The sequence below is a fragment of the Salmo trutta genome, unplaced genomic scaffold (genome assembly GCF_901001165.1).
Source record: "Salmo trutta unplaced genomic scaffold, fSalTru1.1, whole genome shotgun sequence".
Classification (NCBI taxonomy): domain Eukaryota; kingdom Metazoa; phylum Chordata; class Actinopteri; order Salmoniformes; family Salmonidae; genus Salmo; species Salmo trutta.
Window position 1 is genome coordinate 303466 of NW_021823195.1, and position 13710 is coordinate 317175.

General features: G+C 44.6%; 1 protein-coding gene across 1 annotated transcript in view; it reads right to left on the bottom strand.

Moving 5' to 3' along the window:
* LOC115189565 (thrombospondin-2-like) overlaps positions 1 to 13710 on the bottom strand; it is a 39589-nt gene that overhangs the window by 12364 nt on the left and 13515 nt on the right. The window contains exons 7-10 of the mRNA XM_029748183.1: positions 12379 to 12486; positions 11610 to 11769; positions 7776 to 7894; positions 6228 to 6462 (exon numbers count right to left, since the gene is read on the bottom strand). Of these exons, the coding sequence (XP_029604043.1) occupies positions 6228 to 6462; positions 7776 to 7894; positions 11610 to 11769; positions 12379 to 12486 (622 nt within the window). The remainder of the gene's footprint in view (positions 1 to 6227; positions 6463 to 7775; positions 7895 to 11609; positions 11770 to 12378; positions 12487 to 13710) is intronic.

Consider the following 13710-nt stretch of genomic DNA (forward strand, 5'->3'; position numbering starts at 1 on the left):
GGCTATGCCGGATTAAGTAATATAACATGCTATTCTATAAAATAATTTCTCTGTATTTAATATTACCTGATTAAGCTAATCAGGTAGATAATTAACTAGAAAGTCGGGGCACCACGAAAGAATGTTTATAGAGCTGTTATCTTCCGAATAAACTCTTAAAGACCTGGTAATCTTTTACATCAATAGCAGTCAATACCTAGTCATCACGTTGTTTAGTCTCATCTGAAAGTGGTAAATTCTTGGTTATCTTCACTAACCCTGGCTAACAAGTTGAATCAGCAATACAACATCGGGTTTAATCATTTATTTACTAAATACCTAACTAATCACACAGAATCACATATACCGAATGGAACATACATCGATTACAAATTGTCATAAAGAAAACGTCCCTGGTGGACGGAACAGATATGATGACTGGTTACACAAAGAGAGGGGGTTGGGTTTGAGTGAAAGAGCGTGAATACTCGAGTAACAAAGGGAGAAGCTATGCTATCGTAAATACAGTATCTTATGCATTCTAAATTACCGCCCATTTGGAAAAGGAAAATGCTATAAATATTTACTCTGAGCTGCGCTTCAATAGGTTGCTGGTAGATCGAAGGCCGTGTTGCCCAACAGAGATCTTCCTTGTCCTTTGAAGAGTGTCTCTGGTGGTAAACTGAATCTGTTGTAGTAACGTTGTTGTGTGGTAGACGGGATAGGTCTTCCGTCCTTTCCTAGCCCACGTTTACAGCGGCCGCTGCTAACTCAACGGCTAGGAGGTATCACTTCTGGAGTGAATAAGAGTTCAAAGTTCACACCAAGTTGCCATGCTATATGCTCATGCCATATTCTGGCTGGTATAGTCGAAATTCATCCTTCCGGCATGGAGGTTGTCACCTTCACATTGAAATCCGATGGTAATTTCGTTAGGTTCTTGCTGTGGTTGGCTTAGTTCTGTAGGTGGTCTTTGTCCTTCTAACGTAGGGCTCTCGCCCTAATGTACCCGGAACAGCTTATTATCTGAACACTTTCAACATAGGACTGTCGCCCTAATATCATCGGAACAGAAAGTTATACTTTCGTAAAGGGCTTATAAGGTGGAGGGAGAGAAGGGTGTGTTTCATAGTTTTACAACACATGTCTGTTCACATGGGCGGGCCACTGAGTGAGCAGAGTTTTAACCTTATGAAAACCCAATTCTCTCATTTGGAAGCTAAAATTACATTTAATCTTTTCACAAATAGTTTCATATTTAAATTGCACAACAATTCCATGTGAATCTGATAACTAGAATGTCTAGACTTTCCAAGATACAGTTTATGTCGTCCTGTCATCAGTCATAATGTCTCAGACGACAACCGAACTGACATCATATTCATTAAGTACCAACGCATATTCTCAAATGGTTGGATAACCGAAATATGGTTCCTTTCCCCCCACTTGTTTGATGTTCCCAGACTCTCTATGTTTAACAAAGGCTCTTCAAGAGTCCTTCTGTAGAGTCAAGAGAGAGAGGGAAGGGAGAAAAGTATTTATGGGGGGTCATAAACCTACCAACAGGCCAACGTCATGACACTACAAGTGGAGACCTTGGGACTAGAAGGTTCTATCTACAAACGGAGACCTTGGGACTAGAAGGTTCTATCTGCAAGTGGAGACCTTGGGACTAGAAGGTTCTATCTACAAGTGGAGACCTTGGGACTAGAAGGTTCTATCTACAAGTGGAGACCTTGGGACTAGAAGGTTCTATCTACAAGTGGAGACCTTGGGACTAGAAGGTTCTATCTACAAGTGGAGACCTTGGGACTAGAAGGTTCTATCTACAAGTGGAGACCTTGGGACTAGAAGGTTCTATCTACAAACGGAAACCTTGGAACTAGAAGTTTCTATCTACAAGTGGAGACCTTGGGACTAGAAGGTTCTATCTGCATAAACCCATTTGAACTTGGTTATATCTGCATTAACCCATTTGAACTTGGTGCAATATGATTATATCTGCAATCCAATTACTGGCCTGAACAAATACAGATGGACCAATCAGAACACGTCTTTGCCATCTTCCTCTAAGTATGGTGTAGGCTAATCTAGCCAGCAATAATGGTATGCAAGCAGAAAAACACTACACTGTCAGAAATGTTAAAGTAAATGATATTGTCACGTTGTCAGTCCCAAGGTAACACAATATCTCAGAACTATGCAGACAGAACCGTATAGTCAGTCCCAAGGTAACAAAAGCTTTCTATTTATTGAGGCTACCAGACAGCCCTTTTCATTATCTTGAGTATAACACATTTTGATTATGTAATCATTTAATTTAACAGTTTCCAAATGAAAGCTTCATAAGTAAAGTATCGATTTCAAGCCATTTTGACATACCAAAAGAGCAGTAGGTCTATGTTAGTAATTGTTGCTTGATGCCACACTGCTGGTGAGCTTGCAAAGCAAACTATACAAATTATTGTTCACCAAACAATTTTTGGAGCTGCATATTTATTTATGGCAATCCTCTCTCACTACAATTTGACATTTGCACAGCACCTGATCCTATAGCTGTACAGCAAATCAGCAATCTGTTCGGTAGCTCAGTGATTTCCAAACCTTTTGACCTGTGACCCCCAAAAAGGAGTGGTTCAAAGCTTGCGACCCCCGCACATGCACGCACAGGGAGAAGAAGCTCTATCGCTGCTCAAATGTAGCCTGTCATTACAGCCATAAACGCTGTTGCATTTTCAAAACGTAACATACAGAAATAAACAGCGTTTTAAAGCAACATTTTGAGCTGAAAGTCATTCATCTTAGCAGTCAATATCAACTAGGGATATCATGTCACATTGTCAGTTCACTGGAGTCAAGAGCAGCAGGATCATAGGCCTACCTGTATGCAGCAGGATCATAGGCCTACCGGTATACAGCAGGATCATAGGCCTACCGGTATACAGCAGGATCATAGGCCTACCTGTATGCAGCAGGATCATAGGCCTACCTGTATGCAGCAGGATCATAGGCCTACGTGTATGCAGCAGGATCATAGGCCTACCGGTATGCAGAAGGATCATAGGCCTACCTGTATGCAGCAGGATCATAGGCCTACCTGTATGCAGCAGGATCATAGGCCTACCTGTATGCAGCAGGATCATAGGCCTACCGGTACACAGCAGGATCATAGGCCTACATGTATGCAGAAGGATCATAGGCCTACCTGTATGCAGCAGGATCATAGGCCTACCTGTATGCAGCAGGATCATAGGCCTACCTGTATGCAGCAGGATCATAGGCCTACCGGTATACAGCAGGATCATAGGCCTACCTGTATGCAGAAGGATCATAGGCCTACTTGTATGCAGCAGGATCATAGGCCTACCTGTATGCAGCAGGATCATAGGCCTACCTGTATGCAGCAGGATCATAGGCCTACCGGTATACAGCAGGATCATAGGCCTACCTGTATGCAGAAGGATCATAGGCCTACCTGTATGCAGCAGGATCATAGGCCTACCTGTATGCAGCAGGACCATAGGCCTACCTGTATGCAGCAGGATCATAGGCCTACCTGTATGCAGCAGGATCATAGGCCTACCGGTATGCAGCAGGATCATAGGCCTACCTGTATGCAGCAGGATCATAGGCCTACCGGTATACAGCAGGATCATAGGCCTACCTGTATGCAGAAGGATCATAGTCCTACCTGTATGCAGCAGGATCATAGTCCTACCTGTATGCAGCAGGATCACAGGCCTACCTGTATGCAGCAGAGGTTTCAGGATCAGATGGAAAGCAGGATCATAGGCCTACCTGTATGCAGCAGAATCACAGGCCTACCTGTATACAGCAGGATCATAGGCCTACCTGTATGCAGCAGGATCATAGGCCTACCTGTATGCAACAGGATCATAGGCCTACCTGTATGCAGCAGGATCATAGGCCTACCTGTATGCAGCAGGATCATAGTCCTACCTGTATGCAGCAGGATCAAAGTCCTACCTGTATGCAGCAGGATCAAAGTCCTACCTGTATGCAGCAGGATCCAAGGCCTACCAGTATGCAGCAGGATCAAAGTCCTACCTGTATGCAGCAGAGGTTTCAGGATCAGATGTAAAGCAGGGTCTGTCTGTAACCTATTCCTTCCTCACTAATATCAGCATTAATTCACCCGAATATGTTACATCTTCATCCCATAAGTACTGAAGGTAGTGAGACGTTCCACCCATCTATAGACATGTAGCCAGTCCCACCACTGAGGTATAGAGTTATAACCCAGCCATCTATAGACTTATCTCTTATCTGAAGACTTATCTCTTCAGTAGGTCCTATGATTAAGTATAGTCTGGCCCAGGAGTGTGAAGGTGAACGGAAAGGCTGGAGCAACGAACCGCCCTTGCTGTCTCTGCTTTGTCGGTTCCCCTCTTCCCACTGGGATTCTCTGCCTCTAACCCTTTTACAGGGGCTGAGTCACTGACTTACTGGTGTTCTTCCATGCCGTCCATGGGAGGGGTGCGTCACTTGAGTAGGTTGAGCCACTGACGTGGTCTTCCTGTCTGGGTTGGCGCCCCCCCCTTGGGTTGTGCCATGGCGGAGATCTTTGTGGGCTATACTCGGCCTTGTCTTCGGACGGTAAGTTGGTGGTTGTAGATATCCCTCTAGTGGTGTGGGGGCTGTGCTTTGGCAAAGTGGGTGGGGTTATATCCTGCCTGTTTGGCCCTGTCCGGGGGTATCATCGGATGGGGCCACAGTGTCTTCTGATCCCTCCTGTCTCAGCCTCCAGTATTTATGCTGCAGTAGTTTATGTGTCGGGGGGCTAGGGTCAGTCTGTTACATCTGGAGTATTCTCTTGTCTTATCCGGTGTCCTGTGTGAATGTAAATATGCTCTCTCTAATTCTCTCTTTCTCTCTTTCTTTCTTTCTCTCGGAGGACCTGAGCCCTAGGACCATGCCTCAGGACTACCTGGCATGATGACTCCTTGCTGTCCCCAGTCCACCTGGCCATGCTGCTGCTCCAGTTTCAACTGTTCTGCCTGCGGCTACGGAACCCTGACCTGTTCACCGGACGTGCTTGTTGCACCCTCGACAATTACTATGATTATTATTATTTGACCATGCTGGTCATTTACGAACATTTTAACATCTTGACCATGTTCTGTTATAATATCCACCCGGCACAGCCAGAAGAGGACTGGCCACCCCTCATAGCCTGGTTCCTCTCTAGGTTTCTTCCTAGGTTTTTGGCCTTTCTCAGGAGTTTTTCCTAGGGAGTTTTTCCCAGCCACCGTGCTTCTTTCACATGCATTGCTTGCTGTTTGGGGTTTTAGGCTGGGTTTCTGTACAGCACTTTGAGATTTCAGCTGATGTACGAAGGGCTATATAAATAAATTTGATTTGATTTGATTTGATGTAGCCAGTCCCACCACTGAGGTATAGAGTTATAACCCAGCCATCTATAGACATGTAGCCAGTCCCACCACTGAGGTATAGAGTTATAACCCAGCCATCTATAGACATGTAGCCAGTCCCACCACTGAGGTATAGAGTTATAACCCACCCATCTATAGACATGTAGCCAGTCCCACCACTGAGGTATAGAGTTATAACCCAGCCATCTATAGACATGTAGCCAGTCCCACCACTGAGGTATAGAGTTATAACCCAGCCATCTATAGACATGTAGCCAGTCCCACCACTGAGGTATAGAGTTATAACCCACCCATCTATAGACATGTAGCCAGTCCCACCACTGAGGTATAGAGTTATAACCCACCCATCTATAGACATGTAGCCAGTCCCACCACTGAGGTATAGAGTTATAACCCACCCATCTATAGACATGTAGCCAGTCCCACCACTGAGGTATAGAGTTATAACCCACCCATCTATAGACATGTAGCCAGTCCCACCACTGAGGTATAGAGTTATAACCCAGCCATCTATAGACATGTAGCCAGTCCCACCACTGAGGCATAGAGTTATAACCCAGCCAAACTAGGCCTATCTGGAATATGAACATGATCCATTAAATCACCAAGTATTGTTCTGGTAAAGATAAAAGAAAACAAGTGCTTTCTGGTCACTAATCAGGATATGTGAGCCTGCCTCTGCCGCCAATGCTGATGACTGGTGTGTGTGTTTGTGTGTGTGTGTGTGTGTGTTTGGGTTTGTGTTGGTGTGTGTGTGTGTGTGTGTGTGTGTGTGTGTGTGTGTGTGTGTGTGTGTGTGTGTGTGTGTGTGTGTGTGTGTGTGTGTGTACTGACTGTCTGCGTCTATCTGGTCAGCGTTCGAAACCAGTCGGCAGTTGTCACGATCATCAGGGATACCATCGTTGTCGTCGTCATGGTCGCAGGCGTCGCCGATGCCGTCTCTGTCATGGTCAACCTGGTTGCTATTGGCAACGTAGCGACAGTTGTCGAGGGAGTTCTGATGACCGTCCTCATCTATATCCTCATTATCATCACAGTGATCACCAACCAGATCACTGTCTGAATCAGTCTACACAAACACACACAAACACACACCTGGTTAGCATTACAGCAGTCCAACAATTACATTGTTCAGATTACTGACCTGAACTGGAGACCGCGGTGTCTGGTTTTAATCTATAGACCGCGGTGTCTGGTTTTAATCTATAGACCGCGGTGTCTGGTTTTAATATATAGACCGCGGTGTCTGGTTTTAATCTATAGACCGCGGTGTCTGGTTTTAATCTATAGACCGCGGTGTCTGGTTTTAATCTATAGACCGCGGTGTCTGGTTTTAATCTATAGACCACGGTGTCTGGTTTTTATCTATAGACCGCGGTGTCTGGTTTTAATCTATAGACCGCGGTGTCTGGTTTTAATCTATAGACCACGGTGGCTGGTTTTAATCTATAGACCGCGGTGTCTGGTTTTAATCTATAGACCACGGTGTCTGGTTTTAATCTATAGACCGCGGTGTCTGGTTTTAATCTATAGACCGCGGTGTCTGGTTTTAATCTATAGACCGCGGTGTCTGGTTTTAATCTATAGACCACGGTGGCTGGTTTTAATCAATAGACCGCGGTGTTTGGTTTTAATCTATAGACCACGGTGTCTGGTTTTAATCTATAGACCGCGGTGTCTGGTTTTAATCTATAGACCGCGGTGTTTGGTTTTAATCTATAGACCGCGGTGTCTGGTTTTAATCTATAGACCACGGTGGCTGGTTTTAATCTATAGACCACGGTGTCTGGTTATAATCTATAGACCGCGGTGTCTGGTTCTAATCTATAGACCGCGGTGTCTGGTTTTAATCTATAGACCACGGTGTCTGGTTTTAATCTATAGACCGCGGTGTCTGGTTTTAATCTATAGACCGCGGTGTCTGGTTTTAATCTATAGACCGCGGTGTCGGGTTTTAATCTATAGACCGCGGTGTCTGGTTTTAATCTATAGACCATGTGGCTGGTTTTAATCTATAGACCGCGGTGTCTGGTTTTAATCTATAGACCGTGGTGTCTGGTTTTAATCTATAGACCGCGGTGTCTGGTTTTAATCTATAGACCGCGGTGTCTGGTTTTAATCTATAGACCGCGGTGTCTGGTTTTAATCTATAGACCGCGGTGTCTGGTTTTAATCTATAGACCACGGTGTCTGGTTTTAATGTGTATGTTGTGAACGTTCATACCTACACAACGGTGTGTGTGTGTGTGTGTGTGTGTTTACCTGTGTGTGTGTGTGTGTTTACCTGTGTGTGTGTGTGTGTGTGTGTGTGTGTGTGTGTGTGTGTGTGTGTGTGTGTGTGTGTGTGTGTGTGTGTGTGTGTGTGTGTGTGTGTGTGCATACCTGTGTAGGGTTGTGCAGGAAAGGACAGTTGTCACATTGGTCCCCCACTCCGTCCAGGTCTGTATCTCTCTGCTCAGTGTTGTACAGCTGGGGGCAGTTATCATGCTCGTTCAGCATCTCTACACAAACACATAGACAAACACACAAACATCTACCATGTGAAGGAATGGGTTAGGGAGAGACTAAAGCTACATGAGTCATTTCCTTGTTGTGTTTATGTCTGTATGCTATAGGACTGGAAGGGACACACACACACACACACACACACACACACACACACACACACACACACACACAGACGGTTGGGGAGTAACTGATTACATACATGTAATCAGTTACAGGTAATCTGATTTCGAATAAACTGTAACTGTAATCAGTTATGTTACCAATATATTGTAATATATCGAATCTTCCATTCCTCTCAAAAATTTTAGAAAAAGTTGTTGCGCAGCAACTCACTGCCTTCCTGAAGACAAACAATGTATACGAAACGCTTCAGTCTGGTTTTAGACCCCATCATAGCACTGAGACTGCACTTGTGAAGGTGGTAAATGACCTTTTAATGACGTCAGACCGAGGCTCTGCATCTGTCCTCATGCTCCTAGATCTTAGTGCCGCTTTTGATACCATCGATCACCACATTCTTTTGGAGAGATTGGAAACCCAAATTGGTCTACATGGACAAGTTCTGGCCTGGTTTAGATCTTATCTGTCGGAAAGATATCAGTTTGTCTCTGTGAATGGTTCGTCCTCTGACAAATCAATTGTAAATTTCGGTGTTCCTCAAGGTTCCGTTCTAGGACCACTATTGTTTTCACTATATATTTTACCTCTTGGGGATGTCATTCGAAAACATAATGTTAAATTTCACTGCTATGCGGACGACACACAGCTGTACATTTCAATGAAACATGGTGAAGCCCCAAAATTGCTCTCGCTAGAAGCCTGTGTTTCAGACATAAGGAAGTGGATGGCTGCAAATGTTCTACTTTTAAACTCGGACAAAACAGAGATGCTTGTCCTAGGTCCCAAGAAACAAAGAGATCTTCTGTTGAATCTGACAATTAATCTGGATGGTTGTACAGTCGTCTCAAATAAAACTGTGAAGGACCTCGGCGTTACTCTGGACCCTGATCTCTCTTTTGAAGAACATATCAAGACTGCTTCAAGGACAGCTTTTTTCCATCTACGTAACATTGCAAAAATCAGAAACTTTCTGTCCAAAAATGACGCAGAAAAATGAATCCATGCTTTTGTTACTTCTAGGCTCGACTACTGCAATGCTCTACTTTCCGGCTACCCGGATAAAGCACTAAACAAACTTCAGTTAGTGCTAAATACGGCTGCTAGAATCCTGACTAGAACCAAAAAATTTGATCATATTACTCCAGTGCTAGCTTCCCTACACTGGCTTCCTGTTAAGGCAAGGGCTGATTTCAAGGTTTTACTGCTAACCTACAAAGCATTACATGGGCTTGCTCCTACCTATCTTTCCGATTTGGTCCTGCCGTACATACCTACACGTACGCTACGGTCACAAGACGCAGGCCTCCTAATTGTCCCTAGAATTTCTAAGCAAACGGCTGGAGGTAGGGCTTTCTCCTATAGAGCTCCATTTTTATGGAATGGTCTGCCTACCCATGTGAGAGACGCAGACTCAGTCTCAACCTTTAAGTCTTTACTGAAGACTTATCTCTTCAGTAGGTCCTATGATTAAGTATAGTCTGGCCCAGGAGTGTGAAGGTGAACGGAAAGGCTGGAGCAACGAACCGCCCTTGCTGTCTCTGCCTTGTCGGTTCCCCTCTTCCCACTGGGATTCTCTGCCTCTAACCCTTTTACAGGGGCTGAGTCACTGACTTACTGGTGTTCTTCCATGCCGTCCATGGGAGGGGTGCGTCACTTGAGTAGGTTGAGCCACTGACGTGGTCTTCCTGTCTGGGTTGGCGCCCCCCCCTTGGGTTGTGCCGTGGCGGACATCTTTGTGGGCTATACTCGGCCTTGTCTTCGGACGGTAAGTTGGTGGTTGTAGATATCCCTCTAGTGGTGTGGGGGGCTGTGCTTTGGCAAAGTGGGTGGGGTTATATCCTGCCTGTTTGGCCCTGTCCGGGGGTATCATCGGATGGGGCACAGTGTCTTCTGATCCCTCCTGTCTCAGCCTCCAGTATTTATGCTGCAGTAGTTTATGTGTCGGGGGGCTAGGGTCAGTCTGTTACATCTGGAGTATTCTCTTGTCTTATCCGGTGTCCAGTGTGAATGTAAATATGCTCTCTCTAATTCTCTCTTTCTTTCTTTCTTTCTTTCTCTCGGAGGACCTGAGCCCTAGGACTACCTGGCATGATGACTCCTTGCTGTCCCCAGTCCACCTGGCCATGCTGCTGCTCCAGTTTCAACTGTTCTGCCTGCGGCTACGGAACCCTGACCTGTTCACCGGACGTGCTTGTTGCACCCTCGACAATTACTATGATTATTATTATTTGACCATGCTGGTCATTTACGAACATTTTAACATCTTGACTATGTTCTGTTATAATATCCACCCGGCACAGCCAGAAGAGGACTGGCCACCCCTCATAGCCTGGTTCCTCTCTAGGTTTCTTCCTAGGTTTTTGGCCTTTCTCAGGAGTTTTTCCTAGGGAGTTTTTCCCAGCCACCGTGCTTCTTTCACATGCATTGCTTGCTGTTTGGGGTTTTAGGCTGGGTTTCTGTACAGCACTTTGAGATTTCAGCTGATGTACGAAGGGCTATATAAATAAATTTGATTTGATTTGATTTGATTTGATTTTAATCAAATTACAGATACTTTTGAAAAATGACATGAATACTTTTAGGATTACTTTTAATTTCAGAAAGAATTTTTGCACAAAAAAAATACATTGACACCTTTCAGTTTTCTCAATGACATTCAATTCAGCACTGAAAAAAGGTGCCAGTTTGAGTTTGTTCCACCTGAGCGAGTCTGACCACCACTATGATGACACCAAATGATGACCACCAATCAGAGACCACTATGAGGACACCAAATGATGACCACCAATCAGAGTCCACTATGAGGACACCAAATGATGACCACCAATCAGAGACCACTATGAGGACACCAAATGATGACCACCAATCAGAGACCACTATGATGACACCAAATGATGACCACCAATCAGAGACCACTATGATGACACCAAATGATGACTACCAATCAGAGACCATTATGATGACACCAAATGATGACCACCAATCAGAGACCACTATGATGACACCAAATGATGACCACCAATCAGAGACCACTATGATGACACCAAATGATGACCACCAATCAGAGACCACTATGATGACACACCAAATGATGACCACCAATCAGAGACCACTATGATGACACACCAAATACATTTGAAGGATCCTTTGTGTCTTCATCTAATTCCTGTTAAGGGGAAAATAATCCAAAAGTAACTGAAAGTAATTAGTTTAGTAAGGTTGGGTAATCCAAAAGTAACTGAAAGTAATTAGTTTAGTGAGGTTGGGTAATCCAAAAGTAACTGAAAGTAATTAGTTTAGTAAGGTTGGGTAATCCAAAAGTAACTGAAAGTAATTTGTTTAGTGAGGTTGGGTAATCCAAAAGTAACTGAAAGTAATTCGATTAGTGAGGTTGGGTAATCCAAAAGTAACTGAAAGTAATTAGATTAGTGAGGTTGGGTAATCCAAAATTATTTTACAGATGACAATTTTGGACATTTAACAACATTTAACATTTAGAAAGTAACCCACCCAACCCCACACACACACACACACACACACACACACACACACACACACACACACACACACACACACACACACACACACCGTCTCCATCCATGTCGATACTGCAGGCGTCTCCCTCTCCGTTGCTGTCTGTATCAGTCTGTAAAGGGTTGTGGGTGAAGGGACAGTTATCACAGCGGTCTCCAACTCCATCTCTGTCAGAGTCAAACTGATGAGGGTTGTAGTGTCCAGGGCAGTTATCCTAGGGAGCACACACACAATGGAATAAACACACACACAGACACACACACACACAAATAAACAATGGAATAAACACACAGACACACACACACACACACACACACACACACACACACACACACACAAACAAACAATGGAATAAACACACAGACACACACACACACACACACACAATGGAATAAACACACACACACACACACACAAACAATGGAATAAACACAGACACACACACACACACAAACAATGAAATAAACACACAGACACACACACACACACACAATGGAATAAACACACACACACACAAACAATGGAATAAACACACAGACACACACACACACACACACACACAATGGAATAAACACACACACACACACAATGGAATAAACACACACACACACACACAATGGAAAAAAGACACAGACACACACACACACACACACACACACACACAATGGAATAAACACACACACACACACAATGGAATAAACACACACACACACAGCCTCACCCTCACCCTCTCCCTCACCCTCTCCCTCTCCCTCTCCCTCACCCTCACCCTCTCCCTCACCCTCTCCCTCTCCATCTCCCTCACCCTCACCCTCTCCCTCACCCTCTCATCTAAGACATCGTCGTTGTCGTCATCAGGGTCACAGGCGTCTCCAAGGCGATCGTTGTCAAGGTCTTCCTGTCCGGAGTTTGGCAGGGCGGGGCAGTTATCCTGTTAGCCAATCACAACACAGCTCAGTTATTATATATTCAATCAAATCAATCGAATCTTAGTGTAGGGGTTCTGGGCTTGACTAACTGTTCCATAACCTGTCAGAATGTGTCTATTTTACATGGCCGTAAGTAACAGTGAGCCCAGCATGGTGTTAGATACATGTACAGTGGCTTGCGAAAGTATTCACCCCCCTTGGCATTTTTTTATTTTGTTGCCTTACAACCTGGAATTAAAATGGATTTTGGGGGGGTTTTATCATTTGATTCACACATGCCTACCACTTTGAAAACACAAAATATTTTTCTTTGTGAAACAGACAAGAAATAAGACAAAAAAACAGAAAACTTGAGCGTGCATAACTATTCACCCCCCCAAAGTCAATACTTTGTAGAGCCCCCTTTTGCAGCAATTACAGCTGCAAGTCTCTTGGGGTATGTCTCTATAAGCTTGGCACATCTAGCCACTGGGATTTCCCCCCATTCTTCAAGGCAAAACTGCTCCAACTCCTTCAAGTTGGATGGGTTCCGCTGGTGTACAGCAATCTTTAAGTCATACCACAGATTCTCTATTGGATTGAGGTCTGGGCTTTGACTAGGCCGGGGGTCGACCCATGGACTAGGCCATTCCAATACATTTAAATGTTTCCCCTTAAACCACTCGAGTGTTGCTTTAGCAGTATGCTTAGGGTCATTGTCCTGCTGGAAGGTGAACCTCCATCCCAGTCTCAAATCTCTGGAAGACTGAAACAGGTTTCCCTCAAGAATTTCCCTGTATTTAGCTCTCTCCATCATTCCTTCAATTTTGACCAGTTTCCCAGTCCCTGCCGACGAAAAACACCCCCACAGCATGACGATGCCACTACCATGCTTCACTGTGGGGATGGTATTCTCGGGGTGATTGGTGTTGGGCTTGCCCCAGACATAGCGTTTTTCTTGATGACCAAAAAAGCTCTATTTTAGTCTCATCTGACCAAAGTACCTTTTTCCATATGTTTGGGGAGTTTCCCACATGCCTTTTGGTGAACACCAAATGTGTTTGCTTATTTTTTTATTTTAGCAATGGCTTTTTCTGGACACTCTTCTGTAAAGCCCAGCTCTGTGGAGTGTATGGCTTAAAGTGGTCCTATCGACAGATACTCGCTGATCCGCTGTGGAGCTTTGCAGCTCCTTCAGGGTTATCTTTGGTCTCTTTGTTGCCTCTCTGATTAATGCCCTCCTTGCC